General features: G+C 43.7%; 1 protein-coding gene across 5 annotated transcripts in view; it reads right to left on the bottom strand.

Moving 5' to 3' along the window:
- The window catches only part of THRB (thyroid hormone receptor beta), a 432,256-nt gene that overhangs the window by 7,332 nt on the left and 405,918 nt on the right, over positions 1 to 19,006 (bottom strand). For all 5 annotated transcript variants that reach the window (XM_036759243.1, XM_036759246.1, XM_036759242.1 and 2 more), the window contains exons 7-9: positions 17,834 to 17,981; positions 14,473 to 14,678; positions 2,943 to 3,089 (exon numbers count right to left, since the gene is read on the bottom strand). In XM_036759243.1, coding sequence (XP_036615138.1) covers positions 2,943 to 3,089; positions 14,473 to 14,678; positions 17,834 to 17,981 — 501 coding nt within the window. The remainder of the gene's footprint in view (positions 1 to 2,942; positions 3,090 to 14,472; positions 14,679 to 17,833; positions 17,982 to 19,006) is intronic.

Here is a 19,006-nt window from a genome sequence, read left to right as displayed (position 1 = left end):
GTGCAGAACGATGTCTCCCAGCCAGAGGGTGGCAGACTAGAGTAGGGACTAGCTTGGCAAGGGAAACCTTGGGGTAGCTAAAGCAGAAACCCTCATTTTAACAAAGTTTGGAAAATGATGCTAATGGAATGCTTATTTATAATCAGGAACTGCACTTCTAATGAATGCTTCTGAAGCCCCACAGTTTAGGAGGCAGGAAAACAATCTTGCCAAGTACCTTTTCCTTTAAAAGCAGCTTTTAGGCCCCTGATGGGATGTCTCCTAGCACCTGAGCAGGTAACTGCTTTCAATCATTTGCAGGAAGGATGGACTCAGGGCTATTCTCCCAGACTCCTCCTGCCTGTCATGTTTATTGGCAAAGACCACACGCTGTGACACCTGGCAGAGGGACCTCCCAAAGCTGCTTCAGAAAGGATATATATCTGGCGAGTTTCCATGGGTGATTTTTGGCAGCCCAGTCAGTAATGCACTGAGCACCCCATTAGGCAGAGGCTGAGCTGGTCTTTGCCCAGTGGGGCATCGCATGTCTGTGCATCAGCAGTGAAAGGAAACTGGCAATGGTCCACTTCAGCCACTGGAGTCATGCTTTCAGAGGCCAAGGTCAACTGAACCCACTTTGTTGCTCAATCTTTTCAGTCATGTCTGACCCTGACCCCATTTGGGATTTTCTTGGCAAAGATACTGGAGTGCTTTGCCATTTCCTTCTCCAGCTCATTTTACAGATAAGGAAACTGAGGCAGAGTGGAGTGATTTACCCAGGGTCACACAGCTAGTAAGTGCCTGAGATCAGATTTGAACTCAGGAGGATAAGCCTTCCTGATTCCAGACCCAGGTGCTCTATCTACTACACTGCCTATGAACTGACTAATTCACACCTGGGCTCTTCCAGCATGCTCCTGGCTTAGGTCAGAGGCCAGTGCTTGGCCCCTTTCTTTTTTGAAAAGAGGAAACAAAAGGTTGAAATTGGGGAGTCCAGGAAAGAGTAGGCCTGTGTCTCTCCCACTCTGGTTCATACCTTTCTTTAAAATGAAATTGAATGGAAAGTTTTTTCTCTGCACAATGTTGTTGTTATAGTATCAGATTGTTCCTGGATCTTTACCCCCTTCGTGGCCGGCTCTTTGCCACAGAAGCAATGGACTCAATATGCCACGGCCAATGTGGGAACTGAACCAGTAGCTGAGAACTAAATAAATTTCCTCCCTATGGGCTAGGGGCTGGTACAATGGGAAGCCTCCTTGACAATAAAAGCAGAGAGGGAGTTGAAAATGACACAAGAATGGAGAGTGTCTTATCACCCAGGAAAAATGTGCTGCATTTAGATTTTTGCCACCAGGGCTGGAGGTGACCCAGAAGTACTGGGTCTTAGGTAGCTAGATGGTAAAGTGGGTGCAACCCCAGTTGTGTTTGTCCTTTGTTTTCGAAGAGAACCATGGCATCAGGGAAATGATGACACAACTTGCAGTTGACTTTGATTTGAGGGAGGGAGGGCTGTGCAAGGTCACCAGCCTCACTTTCTCCTCCAGAGCCATTTGGGTCCAGTGGCCTGTTACTCACCAGGACGACTGGAGATGGCCCAGGATGCAATGGGAGATGCTGGCCCTTTTAGGCTAAAGCCTTTTCATGTACTCACTTAGAGTGAGGTAAGGCCCATTCAGTAAATAGGCCTGGACATGGAATGATCCTTATTAGCTATGTGACCCTGGGCAAATCACTTATCTGCCTCTGCCTCAGTCTCCTTATCTGCAAAATGTAAAATAGCATCTCTTTCTCTCATAGGGGTTTCCCGAGGATCAAATAAGATTATATGTAAGTGCATAAAGTGCTTTGCAAATCTTAAAGTGTGATATAAATGTTAGGTGTTATTATGAGGCAGGCATAAGCTATGCTTGACTTTGGTCCTAAGGCTGCATACCCACGGCCAGGGCCTTTCTCAAGACCCTGCCTATAGTGGAAGGAGCACTGAATTTAGCATCCTAGGACCTGAGATCGAATCCCCATTCTAGCATTTTTTAGTTGTGGTTGACCTTGGACAAGTCACGTCCTAGGGGCCTAGTTTTATCTTTAAAGAGAAGAGGTGGACTGTTTAGGTTCCTTCTGGCTATGACTTCTGTGCTCTTATGATATCACCAGGAGAGGGGACCCTAAAAGAGGTCTGGGAGTGGGTCACCCAGGGGGTGGAGAGCGATCTCAACAAGTCTCTGGGCTTGGTCCTCCTTTGGCTCTTGGTTCCAAGACATAAATGGCCTGACGGAGGACAGCTACTCCATCTGAGGAAACTGAGCACTCCCCTCCCTCCCCTCTCCCCCCGCCCCACCCCGCAGAGGCAAACAGCCTAGGTCTCCTCTCTGTTTTATTTACTTCCAGAAGTGAAGGATGAGCTAATTGGTACCTTCCAGGAACCAATCACCCAAAAGAAAAGCAAACAAACAAACAAAGCCAAAAGCAGAAAACCTGGCCCCACATATGACTTAAAAGACAGTGGGAATGATTTAGATCAGACCTTGGAAAGGACTGCTGGGATGCTGGATGACAACTATCCACCCCCCTTCTATGCAGATTAAGTATTTTTTTTTTTAAGGGTAGAGGGCTATCTTCAGGGGATGGTTTAAATCTTCCTGGGAGAAAGGGACGGACTAGATTAGGCCTCTGGCACCATGTTAGTTTTGATTTTAGAGGAATCTGGGCCTCTCCACTTCTCCTGGGATGTACAGATGAAGGGTAATTACATGCGCCTGGACCAAGGTGGGGAATGAGAAATTTTAATGAGCGTATCCCCTTTTTGTCTCCCCTGCCGCTTTCAGATGATTAACTTCTTTCTAAATTACATGAGATTTTCAACAACAGCCATTATGGGGGATGTCTATGGATTCATTCTGCAGAATAGGAACACAGGAAAATACAAGCCCAGCCAAAATGAACTCCAAACACATTTATTTCCTTACCTCACAAAACATAGGCAACTTTTTGGCAAAATCTACCACTCTCGTAATTGCTGGTGTGATGATTTTTGTAAACTGGCTGAAGGCTTCCAAGTCCACTTTTCCACCTTCTGGGGCGTTGACTATCGGAGCTTGGCCAATGTCTTCAGGCTGAGGATATTAAATCAGAGACATTTCAACAGAGTAGGGGCAGCACCCTCCCATTAAGATAGTTCTCCCAGGGAAGGAGGAAATCTGAATTTTTTTCACTTGGTACAAAATACATCTCTTTCGTGAAAAATAAAGAAATGACCTCTTTTCTCTGTCTTAGTCAAAGGTACAAGTCAAAGTCATTGTGGGAGCAGGAGTCTAACGGTTCAGATGGAAAAACACAGAGGCCCAGGGCAGATCTGTGGATGTTTTTAATTTCTGGGATGAGGGGACAGTGAAGGAAAGAGAGTGGAAAGCAAATGCATGCAAAAGTCTTTGGAAGCAGGAAAGATTGGATTTTCCCTAAACCCGGTATAACTCAATTCAATTTTTAGCAAATATTTCTTAAGCTTTTATTGTGCATAAGGCATTATGTCAGGATACTCGCTTGGCTGGGAGGAAAGAGAAAGGATGTTACTAGGATGGAACTTACTGCTCATTATGGTTAGGGAAAAATTGTGCCCCAATTAAATGCTCTTGACAAGTAATGTTCATGGTAACGTAGGTGCAAAGAAGGGAGTCAGCAATGATATGGGTTTGGGGTTGAACACTTGAAAAGGTGCATGTTTATCTAGGGTGACTCAGGCGTTTTCCAGGTGTTTTGAGATGATGGCTCCTCAAGAAGATTGAACTATGGCCTGAAGGAAGGAGCATGATAAACGGTGCTCTGCTCCACCAGTTGTAGAAACATATGTGCTTCTGCCCTGGCTCTTGGGGCTGTGAGTCAAGACCTAGCAGCTGGCTAGTCCTGCCACTTTGGGGAACTGCAAATTCTACTCCGGACCTGGGCCTTGGAGCTCTACTCTGGTTGTCCTGAGCAGCTTGGACTGGGGGAAAATCTTTGGGTCCACTATGTAGATAATTAAATTTTTTTTTCTTGAGTCATTTTTTTCGGTTGCATCCAACTCTTTGTGACTCCATTTAGGGTTTTCTTGGCAGAGATACTGGAGTGGTTTGCCATTTCTTTCTGCAGCTCATTTGACAGACGAGGATACTGAGGCAAACAGAGTTACATGATTTGCCCAGGGTCAGACAGCCAGTAAGTATCTGAGAACAGATTTGAGCTAAGGCAGATGAGGCTTCCTGATTCCAGGCCTGCTGCGCTATCCATTGACCCACCCAGCCGCCCTTGCTAATTGAATACTGAGGGCTAATCTATGACAGTCCTAGTCTTCAGGGGATAATTTACCAAACATTTAATTTTGCCATGGTTTTTTTTTTCCCACTGAATGAACACTGGCTCCCTGTTGTTGATAGAGTCAAGTCTACTGGGTTCAGTGCGGCATTCAAGGCCTTCTATCAGGTGGTTGCATCTTACTTATCCAACCTTCTCTCTCCCTCTTCCTCCACACAAATCCTGGCCTCCGCTGAAATCAATTGCCTCCCCCTTCTTTCACATACACCATGGTCTGGCTCTCTATGTACGATTCCTCCTTTCTAGAATGCCCTCCCCTCCTTTCCACCAGTCCAAATCCCATGCTTTCTTCTAGGTTCTGCTCAAAACTAATCTTTTCCACAAAACTAACCTTTTCTTCCTATTTCAGTTAAAAATGACCCTAGGAGCAAAGGTCTTGGATAGTGTTGGCAAGGAAAAACGTTGGGATGGACACAGGCAGGGATCAGGGCAGGTTTCAGGAAGGAGGTGGCATTGGGTTGGACCTCCACTTGGAGCCGAGACAAGGGGGGCACCCTTGTCACCCAAGCAAAAAGCTTCACGTCCTTACAGAGAGACAAGACTGCTCCCCACTAACTGTTCCCTTCCCTGCTGCCCGAGTCAAGAAAGCAAAACCAGTTCAATGAGTTATTTACTCATATAATTTTTCCTGTAGCTATTTCCCACCCCTCCCCAAGCCATATTTGAGTCAAACAAAAACAAAGATAATTTTCTTTTTCTTTTCCCACCCCCTCACTGGCAAGTGGCCTCTGTCAACAGTAGCTGAACTAACCTTCAGAGGGTGTGGCAAGACCAGTGGTTACGGCCTCAAGGGAGAATTTTTAGCATATTATATAACACATTCTGGCAACATCTGCCTATTTGTATCATTTGGCTGTTCCTGCTGGGGAAGTTTTTTTGTGTGTGTGTGTGTGGTTTTTTTTTTAAGACAAAAAAGCAGGTTTCTGCCCCCAAATTTACACAAACAATGATGATGCATTTTTTTTTTGATGGTGGGAGAGTATAGCAATTCAAACCTAAAGCCACTGATCTGCTGGCCTTCCTAATGCAGTTTGAACTTAAGGACATGGCACATTCCTTCCTTCCTCCAAAAGCAGCTAGAGACCATAGGGCGTACTTCTGCTCTTTCTCTCTTTCGCTTTTCTGTTTTCTTTGCTAGGGATTCTTATTTATCCAGTGCTTTTCGTATTTAACAAAGTGCTTTTCCATAGAAGGTTGATAAAGCAGGTATTATTCCTATTTTACAGATGGGGAAGCGGAGGTTCAGAGACATAAGGGACTTGCCCAAGGTCACACACCTCATACGTGTCAATCAGCAAACATTTATTCACTGTTGACTGCTTGCCAGACACCGTGCTAAGCACTCATGATACAAAGAGAAAGCCAGAAGACTCCTTGCCTTTAATGACCTTATATTCCAGGGGGAGCCATGTCAGAGCCAAGGTTGGATGGGGGCTTCCACCCTTCTCCCCTCTCCCTTGTCCGTCTATTTTTGATAGAAAAGATTTTTGAAAAAGGAGGAAGTTTTTGCAATTTAGGCACAGTAAAACTCTAAAAACAAAACCAAAAGCCAGTGAGGAACAGGGGCTCATGTTTAACCTCCTCCCAAAGCACAGAAGAAGGGAACGATGAAAAGGAAGAGCGCCAAGGGCAGAAAGCACGCGTGCCGTTGACACATTTTTTTTAAAATTGAAAAATGGAGAAAATTCTGAAAGGGAACCCTTGGGAGCTGGTGGTCTGGGAAATGGAAAATGTTAGAACTTGAACCAGCTTCTAAATATGCATGAGCTGAAAGGAGTAAGGAGAGGTGCTGCACAGGGAACCCGGCCTGCACTGGGATTGACCCACGAAGCTTCTCATCATCCTGAGAGTGTAAGTGGGTGCTCGAGGATCTGGAGCAAGGCCAGCACAGAAAGCTGGCTCTTGCGGTAATTAGCTCTGCAAAAGGCATGAGGGTAGTGGATGGAGGGCTAGATTGGAAGTCAGGAAGACCCGAGGTCAAGTCCAGCCTCAGTTTACTCATCCGTATAATGGGACGATAATAGCACCTCAAATGGTTGTTGTCAAATGCGGGGGGGGGGATATATAAAGTGCTTTGCAAACTGTAAAAGGCTACATAAAGATGTGCTGTAAGACAACATCACAGAAGAGATGCTTGTCTGCCTTGGGAGAGGGAGCTTCCCTGTGAGATACGGGACCCCTGGGCATCCCTGACACCCCTTCAGGGAGTCTAGAACATCAAAATGGTTTTTGTGATAATACTAAGATGTTTTAATTTCTAATCTGGGAAATAGTGACAGACAGAACCCACATAAACAAGAGCTCTGGGCTGGGGGGCTGAGAGCCACAGCTCTGCCCCAAGGGAACCAGAGGCAGCAGCCATTCTTGGGGCTGCCTGGGAGTCTGTTCAGAGCCTTCCTGAGACTGAGGTGAATTGTGTGTGACCCAGGGCAAGTCACCTGGCATCTCTCAGTAAAGGTGGTGGACTAGAGAAGCTCTAGATCCAGGATCTAAGATACACACACACACACACACACAAACACACACACACATACATCTATACACACACTGTATACAACCACATTATGTGTGAATGAGATGTAAATAATTTACACAAAGGACATATACATTCAGTGAACAAATACAGGTGTTGGAAAAGAATTAATATGTATATGAATGACATCTGTACATGATACATACACATGTATGTACACACACCACCCATAAATGCAAGAATGATAGGTGTGTACATGCATGCACATACTATGTAAAGGGCGTTGGCTCTCTCAATGACATATATCTATATGAAGGACATAGGCACACATTTGTGCATAGGACAGGTACATGCATATAATTCATATGTGTATGAATGATATATGTATATATGAATGATATACACACGTGCCTATGTTAGTATATTATCTGCATGTATCTGAATGATACATGTAGATACTTTATATGAATTACATATGTGCACACATGTGCATGATGGATACAGAGAAGTAATTTGCGTAGAAATGGCACACACATGGGATGTATGTACATACATGTGCACATATAGTTCATATATGGAAGAATATCACATATATGACCACATGATGTCTGTATAACCATGTGCATACATACACAGTACACGTGTAGCATTCAACTAGGTATGAATTATATGTGTATACGTATGAATGATATATTATGCACATATATGTATACAGAGGCAGCATGTCAGGCTGGCCTTGGAGTCAGGGAGATCTAGGTTCAAATCCCACCTCTGACAATGTGTCACTGTCAATTGCTTCCTATCTCAGAGACTCAAGCAAATCCTACAGACTTGTCTACTGAGCCACAGATGGGTGGCAATCTGTATAGGCAGAAGGAATGACTTCAGATTCGTTATGAAAAATTTGCTTTTTTACACATGACCTTAATTCAGCAATGAATCTCTTTCCACCCACCTGTGACGTCGGTGCCATTACTATCCTCCCTGAGGGCGGGAAGTGGCTTTCTTTTTTGCTTATGTTTGTATCCCCAGTGCTTAGCACAGTGCCTGGTGCATAGTAGGGGCTTAAATAAATGCTTCTTGCTTATTTTAGAGCTGACACAACTGAGGGCTTGAGAAGAGAAGTGGCTCACCAGGGCCTTAGATAGCAGGATTTGACCTCTGACCATGATATTTTGCTTCCTCTTGTGACTATCATTTATAAAGTGTGTGTTATCTAAAACAAGATGCTAGCAACTGCTCCTTCCTAACTTTCTAGTGTTGAGCTTATGGTGAACTAGGATGAGTTAACTTCTCTTGGAATAAAGTCTTTGGACGGTGGAGGTGCAGGAACACTCCTAGGAGGTTCTCTTCCCCCTCCTCCTCTTCTTCTTCTCCTTTGTCATCTTCTTCTTCTTCTTCTCCTCCTCCTCCTCCTCCTCTTCTTTCTCTTCTTCTTCTTTCTCCTCCTCCTCTTCCTCTTCTTCTTGTCCTTTTCCTCCCCTTCCTCCTCCTCCTCTTCCTCCTCCTCTTTCTCCTCCTCCTCCTCTTCTTCTTCTTCTTCTTCTTCTTCTTCTTCTTCTTCTTCTTCTTCTTCTTCTTCTTCTTCTTCTTCTTCTTCTTCTTCTTCTTCTTCTTCTTCTTCTTCTTCTTCTTCTCCTCCTCCTCCTCCTCCCCCTCCTCCTCTTCCTCTTCTTCTTCTTCTCCTCTTCTTTCTCTTCTTCTTCTTCCTCCTCCTCCTCTTCTTTCTCTTCTTCTTCTTCCTCCTCCTCCTCTTCTTTCTCTTCTTCTTCTTCCTCCTCCTCTTCCTCTTCTTCTTGTCCTTTTCCTCCCCTTCCTCCTCCTCTTTCTCCTCCTCCTCTTCTTTTTCTTCTTCTCCTCCTCCTCTTCTTCTTTTTCTTCTTCTCCTCCTCCTCCTCTAAATCCATGGTGTTGTCATAGAAAGAAATCCTAGGTCTGGAATAGCTCTTTATACATGTCTTGTGTGTGTGTTTTACATATATATGTGTTTTTTTGTATAAAGGTATGGTAAATATATCACATACTAATATCTATTACTAACAATTTTGGCAGTTATATTTGAGCAGCACACTTAAGCTGGCCATGTAAATGAGTCCTTGTACCAAAAGAGATCATTTACATAATTCCCAGCTTCTATTTAGTCAATTAGTGTTTCCGTAACTCTCCAAGGTTCCTTGGGGTCCTGGCAGACAGCATTCAGTAGTTTACTGTGCTGGGGGCTGGGGAAAAGGGAATGAATTTACATCCCAGGAGTAATCCCTCAGCCTGACTCATCTCAGCCCAAGGCCCGTGTGCAGTCCATAAATATGCAAGCCTGCTGAGCCACGGGGCTTAACTGTACCCATCTGGTGTTCTGGGGTTCTTTCTGAAAGAGGGTTGATACACAGCGTTCATCATTTCTATGAGGGAGGCCACTCAGTGCCTTGCAGAGGCTCCCTGAGCCTGAGTCACAAGTGAGGATGGGGCAGAGTGAGGCCAGAGGGAGACAGGCCTGAGGGAATGAGAGGGCCCTGAGCCCTCTTATTGTGGCCCCCCCATCCCCTCCCCCCAAGCCTACTGGCGTGGCAGAATTCCAAAGCTGGAAGGGGCTTTAGAGGTTATCTAGCCCAACTTTCCCATTTTATAGGTGAGCAAACCAAGGCCCAGAGGAATTAAATGAATGGCCCTAGTGCATGTAAGTGCTAAGTAGTGCTAAGCCGGGAACTTGAACAAATGTCACCTGACCCCAAGAGCCCAGGGCTCATTTCCTTCCTCCCCAACCAACCTCAGTTCCAGAGAGACGGGCAGAAGCCACCTCGTCCCTTTTCAGCTCCACGGAGGAGAGCCTTTAAAAATGATACTTATTCTAAAACTGGCTCCACTCTAACATATATGTCCTAGGTACTATGTGCTATCCAGCATATTTCCTGGTGAGCTCTGTGTGAAAAACAGGGAATTGACTCCAAATCCTATTGGCATTCCATAACTTAGTCACCATCGATTATCACCCTAATGAGAAAAGTGAGAGAGAAAAGTGAGAATCCATACCTCTGGTCATTATCGAGGCAGCCAACTAGGTGGTACAGTGGTTATACCTGAGTTCAAATTTGACCTCAGATATTTACTAGCTGTGTGACCCTGGGCAAGTCACTTAATCTCTGCCTCAGTTTCCTCAACTGTAAGATGGGGATTATAACAGAACCTACCTCCTGGAGTTGTCTTAAGGATCAAATGAGATGATATTTATAAAGTGCTTAGTTCAATGCTATATAAATGCTAGCTACCACCATCGTGATCATGATACACTGTGTGAATTATATGGGTAAAGGCTGCATTTGTATGGTTATATATATGGTTGCATATGTATGGTTATATATAAGGTTGCATTTGTATGGTTATATATAAGGTTGCATGTGTATGGTTATATATAAGGTTGCATGTGTGTGGTTATATATAAGGTTGCATGTGTGTGGTTATATATAAGGTTGCATGTGTATGGTTATATATAAGGTTGCATTTGTATGGTTATATATAAGGTTGCACGTGTAGGGTTATATATAAGGTTGCACGTGTAGGGTTATATATAAGGTTGCATGTGTGTGGTTATATATAAGGTTGCATTTGTATGGTTATATATAAGGCTGTATGTGTATGGTTATATACAAGGTTGCACGTGTAGGGTTATATATAAGGTTGCATTTGTATGGTTATATATGAGGTTGCATATGTATGGTTATATATAAGGTTGCATTTGTATGGTTATATATAAGGTTGCATGTGTATGGTTATATATAAGGTTGCATATATACGGTTGAAGCTTCTACTTCATCACAGTAATGCTGTCCAGACTGAAGAGGCAGAAAAAGGGCTGTGAAGATGCAAACCCAAGTCTCATTAGCATATCAATGGCAGCTTGGTCAAAGGCTTCTCTCCAACTTGAGAATAAAGAAAATTAAACTGCAACATTCGATGAAATAATTACCCAAGATGTGCCCTGTATCCTACATCCTCCTCAGGAACCTCACTTAGGAAGCCTGACCTTCACTCAGACTGTCCATTTGAAGAGGGACAATACCTTCCATCCAGATGGGGGCAGTCAGAAAGGGAAGGCCTTTGAACTGCAGCTGGTTAGCCTGCCCAAGAGAAATGTGATGACGAGGGGCACAAAAATAGCTGAGTTTTAGTATAGGAAGGGTGTGTGTGTGTGTGTGTGTGTGTGTGTGTGTGTGTGTGTGTGTGTGTAAAGACACATACGTGCCCTTCCTATGCTCAAATTCATAGATTTAAACATATACTTGAATAGATATATACTAAAATATAGCTATAAGTGCATATTTTACAATATTTTTGAGTATATATACATAAAAACAAACACATGTGTAAAGACATACACTCTTCATATACTTAAATTCATATATTTAAATATATGCTTGAGTAGATATATCCTCAAATATAGCTACAAATGCATATATTTAAATATTTTTGAGTATATATTTTGAGTATATGTACATAAAAATAAACACATGCATGTAAAGACATATACACCCTTCATATACTCAAATTCATATATTTAAATATATGCTTGAGTAGATATATACTCAAATATAGATATAAATGCATATATTAAATATATATCTTAATACATATACACACACATAAAAATAAACACGTGTGTGTGTGTGTGTGTGTTTGTGTGTGTGTGCGCGCGTGTGTGAATGAATTAGATTTTTTTCCCTTGCTTCTTCCCAGAGGGCTGAGCTGGGCATTGTGAGCAGAATTATATAGATATTTAGGCTCGATTTAGGGAAATTTAGGCTTGACTTAGGGAAAAACTGACTAATGTTTGGAGGTAGACCATAGTGGAATGGTCTGCCTTGGGAAGCTGGGTTTCCCTCCCTGAAGGCCTTCAGGTAAAGGTCTGCTGACCACTGCTGCCCTGGATTTTAGGTTCTACTGCAGCTGCCCTTAGAGTACGTGGCCTCTGAGGTCCCTTCGTCCTGGCAGATTCCACAAGGGGGTTGTAAGACCTTCTCTAGAGAGGGAAGGATGGCCTGGGCCTGCAAGGACTTCTGGGAATTGGAGTTTTTTCCACTCACCTTATGAGGCAAGGAAATGGTGCATGGTTTGGGATTGGGGCAGGAGAAGCCTGGGAAAAAGAGGAGAGATATACCTGAGTCCAGACCATTCTTCCTCCATCTGGAGGAGGTGAGACAGGACAATGGCAGCCCAGTGGAGTGGGCTCCATGATGCCAATAGCTAGTACTCACCACCCAACAGTTTGAGTTGGCATCATTTTATTTTGCTGTGTTCCAAATGAAGGCACACCAGGCTATACTCATTCTATCTCCCTTCTAATACTTTTTCATTCCTATTTTCCATTGGAAGTTTTACTCCAGTGATCAAATGTAGGCATGAATTGAAGATTACAATGTTGCAAAGAGAGAGCATTTCTTGGGTCTCATTGTCATATACTGTTTATGTCTCCAAGTTACATGTACCAAGCCAAGCCCCAAATGTGTTGATGTTGGGGATGCCAGCCTGTCTGTAGGCATTCTGTGTTATAGGGTTTTCCTGTACATTGATTCACTCTGATATTTCATTCCTTCTTAGCAAAACTCAGGCATTCCCTCTTACATGAGGCATTGCCTAATTCCCCCAGTTGTTAAAATTACTTGGCATCTACTTTGTATTTGGCAGCTAGGTGGCATAGTGGGTAATGTACCAGACCCAGAGTGGGGAAGACATGAATTCAAACCAGCCTCAGACACTTACCAGCTGTGTGATCCTGTAAGGGCAAGTCACTGAACCCTGTTTGCCTCAGTTTCCTCATCGGTAAAATGAGCTGGAGAAGGAAATGGCAAACCGCTCCAGGATCTTTGCCAAGAAAACCTCAAATGGGGCCACAAAGAGTCAGGCATGACTGAACAACAACTTTATATTTAGTTATCTGTGTATTCAATGAACCCTTCCCCCAGCCACCCTTTCTCCTCTCCCCCCAATTGAATATAAGCTCCTTACAAGCAATCACTGCCTGCTTTTGTTTTTGTATCTAAGGGCCTAGAACAAGTCCTTGGTACATAATAACAGCTAGCATTTATATAGTGAGGTAAATTTAGCAAAGCCCTAATAAGCACTTAATAAGAATTGGGTTTTTATTTTAATTCTGAAAGACTCTGGTTCAAGCCCAGTCCAGGAAGCTTTCTACATTTACAGTGATCTATTATATTTACATCTGGAGCTTTGGAGATGGAAGGAAATTTAAAGACCATCTTGTTGGACCCTCTTATTTTATTAGGGAAACTGAGGCCCAGGGTGGCTAAGTAACTTGCCCAGGGTTATACAAGTAACAAAGGACAGAGCTTGGATCTGAACCCCGGGCCTCCAACTCCAAACCCTCCCCTCTTTCCACTGCACTAGAATGTCTCATGTATACACAGAAGCCATTGTCTGGTCAAACACTTTATATTGGGGTTTTACCCTGTAAGATAACAGTAAATAGACCATTGGGTTGGGATTTCAGAGCTTGGGGATGCCTCCCTATCTTTGTTGCCCGCTGGCTAATGTTACTATTTGAACCTCTGGCTTAAGGCACTGGATGGAATCAGGAGAGACCAGAGTTCAAATCCTCGTTGGAACCTTACTACCTATGTGACCTCAGGTATAACGCTTAGTTTCTCCAAGACTCAGTTTCCTCACTTGTAAAATAGGGATGTTTTCATGGAAGGCCCGCTACCTGCCTTCAGGTGCTCTAGAAATGGGAACTGTTAGTTTCAAGGATAAAATTAAGTTAGGAGCAGCAATACTCCAAGGGATTATTAACCACTGACGCTTTAGTGGGAATGATATCACAAGGGACAGGGGCAGGACTAGTAATTTCATTGGTATTGGACTCCTGGACTCCCTCTGCCAAAGCCGGGTGGTACAGTCTTAGAGCACTGCCTGGGGCTTTCCTGCTTCCCAAGCTGGCTCTCTAACCGCTGCGCCACATCACCCCTCATTGAATGAAGCTAAGATCCCTTTTTTTTTTTGAGAGCAAGTTTTGATTCAGGTAAGGGGCAATGGAGCACCTCTTTCTTGACTGATTTTATTTCCACACATTCTATGTTCCAGCCAAACTGGCTGACTTGCTCTTCCCCAATCATTACATTTCATTTCCCACCCCTGTGACTTTGCACAGGCTGTGCCTCATGCCTGGCAAACCAACCCTATCCATCTGTGTCTTCTAGAAGCCTGAGCTTTCTCCTAGGCTCAGCTAAAGTGCCATCTCCCATATGCTGGAAGCCTTTTTTTGATCTCTCTAGTTGGTGGACCCTTTGAAAAGACTTGATATTTATTTGTGTATATTTTGCATTGACTTGTCTGTGTACATGTTGTTTTCTTCCCGGTAGGATGAAAACTCCTCGAAAGCAGGGAGTGTTTTGTTTTTGTTGTGATGGCCCTAGCTTCAAGCCAAGAAGCTGGCTCAGAGCAGACTTTTTAAATGGATTAAAATCAAGTGGATAAATGAAAGAATTATCACAGAAGACAGAAAGGGCTAGAAATTTCAGAGGCAGAAGAAGCTAGAAATAAACCACCATTTTACTGATAGCAGCCCACCCCCCCCCCATCCCCCGCAACAGGCTGGGAACCCCTAGTTGGCCCTGACATCCCTGGGCCAGCCCTGCCTGGGCACAGACCACGCCCTGTGGGGGCCTCACCAGAAATTTCCTCTTCTGCTTCCAGTGGCTGCCCTGCGCATTGGTGGCCACGTGGGCTTCCGTGACCGCTCTGATCAGCTCCCATTCCTCGTCTGTCGGCTCTGGCTTGTGCCCAATGGTTTTCTGCAGTTCTTCTCGACGCCTCTTCTCTCGGTTTTCTTCTATCAGCTTCCTCTTTGCCAACCGTTTGCTGTCATCCAATACCACTGGGTGGGTGGGGGGGAGAAGAGAGAGGCACATCAACACATACACAGGAGACTAATTGCAACAGATCATCCGGACTGTGGCTTTCTGCTTCAGAAGCTGGGAAGCGAACCCAGGGATGCCCAAGCACAAGGAGCCCGTCAGCTTCCTAGGGAGCTTGGGCAGCATCCTATGCAAAGTTTTCTCTTTCCTGCCCTTTGCTGCAAATTGCTTTTGGATGCTCATCACCTAGTCTAAGCTTTGGTGTAGAATCCCAAAGAGACAGAGAGTTTAATATGATGAGCCCTGATTCACATGAGTAGGTCAGCCTCCCTGAGGATGTTCGCTCAGTGCCCCAGGCAGCTGTCAATATGGTGAATTTAAAAATACATATTCTTTATATGCTTATATTTCTACCTCCCCTATGAGCTGTGGGGTTCGGATTTGAAGGTAGTAGTTCCACTCTTCTTAATGACTCCTTCCACAAAGGATAAAAAGAAGGCTTCTGTAGCGTGTTGGACAATGCTACACTGACAAACGACAAATGACAAATTTTTGGCAGAGTTGCAAAGGATGGGTGACCATGGATGGTTGTTGAAGGAAACTTTTAAATTGATTAGATCACAGGTTCCTTTGAGTATTTGATTACGCTTATCCCCAGTGTTTAGGCCAGTGCCTGGCACCCAGAAGATGCTAATAAATGTGTATTAGATGATTGATTGACACTTTATACGTATATGTTGTCTCCTTCAAAGAGAGGCCAGTCAGTTCATCAATAAACATTAATTAAGTGCTTACTGTGTGCCAGGCTTTGTGCTAAGCACTGAAACAAAAAGATACTGCAGTGGTTTGCCACTCCAGATCATTTTATAAATGAGGAAACTGAGGCAAACAGGGATAAGTGACTCATTCAGGTCCAACCAGCTAGCACATGTCTGGGGTTGCATTTGAATTCAGGTCAGGCCCAACATCCACTGTGCCACCTAGCTGCCCCCAGTAATGACACACAGGAGGTACTTAATAAATGCTTGTTGATTGAATCCAGGTCCTCAGATGCCAAATTTAGTGCTGTTTCCACCACATCGTGCCTTCCTGTGCGAGTCGTCTATGTCACCCTCCACCTGCCAATGACTGATTCTAGTGCATCTAATAATAGTACTATCATCATGGAGGGTTCCAATTTTTGCTAGAAAGGGAAAATGCAGACAAAAATCTATAAAGATTTTCCCCTAACGGAACATTTCTATAGTTCCTTGGATTCTCACCTAACAGCATCTGAGCTCTGTATAAAATCCTGGTCTACCTGTTAGGAACCACCTACAGGGAAGCTAGAGGAGGGGCCTTATTTGAGCTAAATTGGGGGTTCTTAATTATATTTGAGTCATGGGCTACTCTGGAAGTCTGGAGAAGCCTATGGGTTCCTTCTAAGAAGAATGGTTTATTGCCTATGTTCATAATCGAAGGAAATGCTAATTTTCGGTGAAAATAAAGATGCGATTTTCTTCCCATCCAAGTTCATAGACTCCCTGAAATCTATCCACAGACCTGGACCCCAGGTTAAGGCCCTAGATACTGTGAGTCACAGCTCCTCTCCCCACTTTGGTATGAATATGGATCTCCACCCATGGAGAAATCAGGCTCTTGGTCCTTAACATCCACCTGAATCTGGAGTCAGAGGATGCGCCATCACACATCACCTCTGCCACTTACTCCCTGTGTGTCCCTGGGCAAGTTGCTTAATTCCTCTGTGCCTCAGTTTCTTCATCTGTAACAATGATGGCATTGGCCTCTAAGGTCCCTCCTAGCTCCTAATCTATGATGCCTCTCTGATCATCATTGTCACACCAATGGAAGGTCTTGGGTCAAATCCCCTGGGTCACTGAGGGGAGAAGTGAAACTTTAAGGGTTAATCACGTTAGGGTTGTGTCAGTATAGAACAACTTTATGGCTAAAAATATCACAGACAACATGCCACAACATTCCTCTTCACATTCCTTGGAATTTTCTCAACACAGCGCCTTTTGCTGCTTCTTCTCCCCCCACCCCCCACCCCCTTCAAAGACAAACAGAATACTGATGCTGTCCTGCCTGTGGTCAAGAGGATGGCTGTTTTGTGGGTTACACGGGATAGATCTCTCACACAGGAAGGTCAATGCCAGCACGGGGTAAACATGACATCAGAACGAGGAGATTAGCAGAAAAATCTCATGTTTAATTACTTGGAGCAATCAGGCTAAGATGGTTGGTGCTCAGAGGGAAAGAGGAAGGGAACAACCATTTATTAAGCACCTACTATGTGCCAGGCTCTATGCTAAGCACTTTACAAATATCCTCAGAACCCTGAGAGGCAGGTGTTATTATTATCCCTATGTTTACAGTTGAGGAAACTGAGGCAGAAGTTAAATGACTGCCCAGGATCACAAGCTAGTAAATCTGAGGCTGACTGATGTCTTCCTGATTCTAGGTCTAGCACTCTATCTACTACATCATCTGGCTGCTACCCCTAATGCCCTGGCCTTGATACCGATCAATTCTGGATATACTTTTAAGATTACTGAGTCACCTTGTGCCTATGTTAAAGTAGGCCACTGTAGGAATCAGAACGATATAATCTCCTAGTAGGAAGAAATTTTGGTGGCCATCTAGGCCAAGGACAGGGATTAAAATCCTGGCTTTGCCACTTGCAACCTGGTAACATGGGGTAAGTTGTTAGATCTCTCTGATACTCAGTTTTCAGTAAAATGAGTGAATTAGATGAGATGAGCTCTAAGGTTTTTTCCATTTCTAAATCTATCATCCAATAATCCATACATAAACAAAAATCTATCCAATGACATAACGAACAAGGGGCCATCCCAACTTTGCTGAAAGACTGCCAAGGATCAGGGTCCTTCCACATTGGAATAGTTCTAATTGTCAGAAAGGTTTTTCCTTCCATTGAGCTCAAATTTTCCTTCAGGGATTGCTCTCCAGGCTCTGGAAGGGAGAGAGGCTCAGGAACCTTCAATAGTGTGATTCCTTCCATTCAGAAGAAAGGTAGCCTCTCCGCTGCCTTCTATTACCACTGCCATTTACCCCAGCGTATGGGGGCTTTCTGGCTTTCCTAGCGGCAATACACCACCACACTTGGTCCCCCTCAACCCACCTTTGCTCAGAAGTCAAATAAAGATGGACTTACAATCGGTTGCCATGCCAACATAGATGCATTTCTTGAAGCGACATTCCTGGCACTGGTTCCGAGTGACTTTGTCTATTACACACTTTCCTTCATATTTACAGGAATAGGATGGGTGGAGATTTTTCTGAATGGTTCTCCTAAAGAAACCCTAGGGGAAAAAGGAAACTCCTAGATGAGAAAATTCAGTAGCATTGTTTTCTACCAACAAATGACCCAATTCTCCCCAGTCCCTAGTTTCATAATCTCTGAAACCCAAATTAGTTTGCATTTACTTTATATGTATGTACTTATTATTTTCCTCAACAGAATATAAGCACCTTGAGGTCAGGGGCTGTTTTTTTTTGTCTGGCATATAGGAGGCAATTAACAAATGTCTGTTGAACAAAAGGATGGATGGATGGATTCTATATTTACATAGTAAGATGAACTTAATGGGTCTTAAAGGGCCTAGAGGATATGGGAAAATTGGAACACTGTTACATTGCTGGTAGAGTTGTGAACTGATCCAGCCATTCGGGAGAGCAATTTGGAACTATGCCCAAAGGGCTATAAAAATGTGCATACCCTTTGACCCAGAATTACCACTTCTAGGGCTATATCCCAAAGAGATCACACAAATGGGAAAGGGACCTATATGTACAAAAATATTTATAGTGGCTCTTTTTGTGGTAGCAAAGAATTGGAAATCAAGGGGATGCCCATCAATTGGGGAATGGCTAAACAAGGTGTGGTATATGAATGTAATGGAATACTATTGTCCTATAAGAAATGGGGATGATACGGACTTCATAATAACCTGGAAAAACTTACATGATATAATGCTGAGTGAGTGGAGCAGAACCAGGAGAACCTTATACACAACCACAGACATATTGATTCTGTGATGACTAACCTTGATAGAATTGGCTCTTCTCAGCAATACAAAGTTTGAAGACAACTCCAAAGGACTCATGATGGAGAGAGCTATCTACATCCAGAGAAAGACCTATGGAGTCTGAGTGCAGATGGAGGCAAACTATTTGCTCTCCTCTTTTTTTCTTCTTTTTTTTTCCCTCCTCTTTTGTTATTGCTTTTGTTTTTTTTTGGTTTGTTTCTTCTTTCTCATGATTCATTCCATTGGACATAATTTTTCTTTACAACTCGACTATTGTGTAAATAAGTTTAATGTGAAGT

Source organism: Trichosurus vulpecula, chromosome 5 (assembly GCF_011100635.1).
Source record: "Trichosurus vulpecula isolate mTriVul1 chromosome 5, mTriVul1.pri, whole genome shotgun sequence".
In the NCBI taxonomy this organism is placed as follows: Eukaryota; Metazoa; Chordata; class Mammalia; order Diprotodontia; family Phalangeridae; genus Trichosurus; species Trichosurus vulpecula.
The sequence above is the reverse complement of the archived record's forward strand: the minus strand, read 5'-3'. Positions and strand labels throughout refer to the sequence as shown.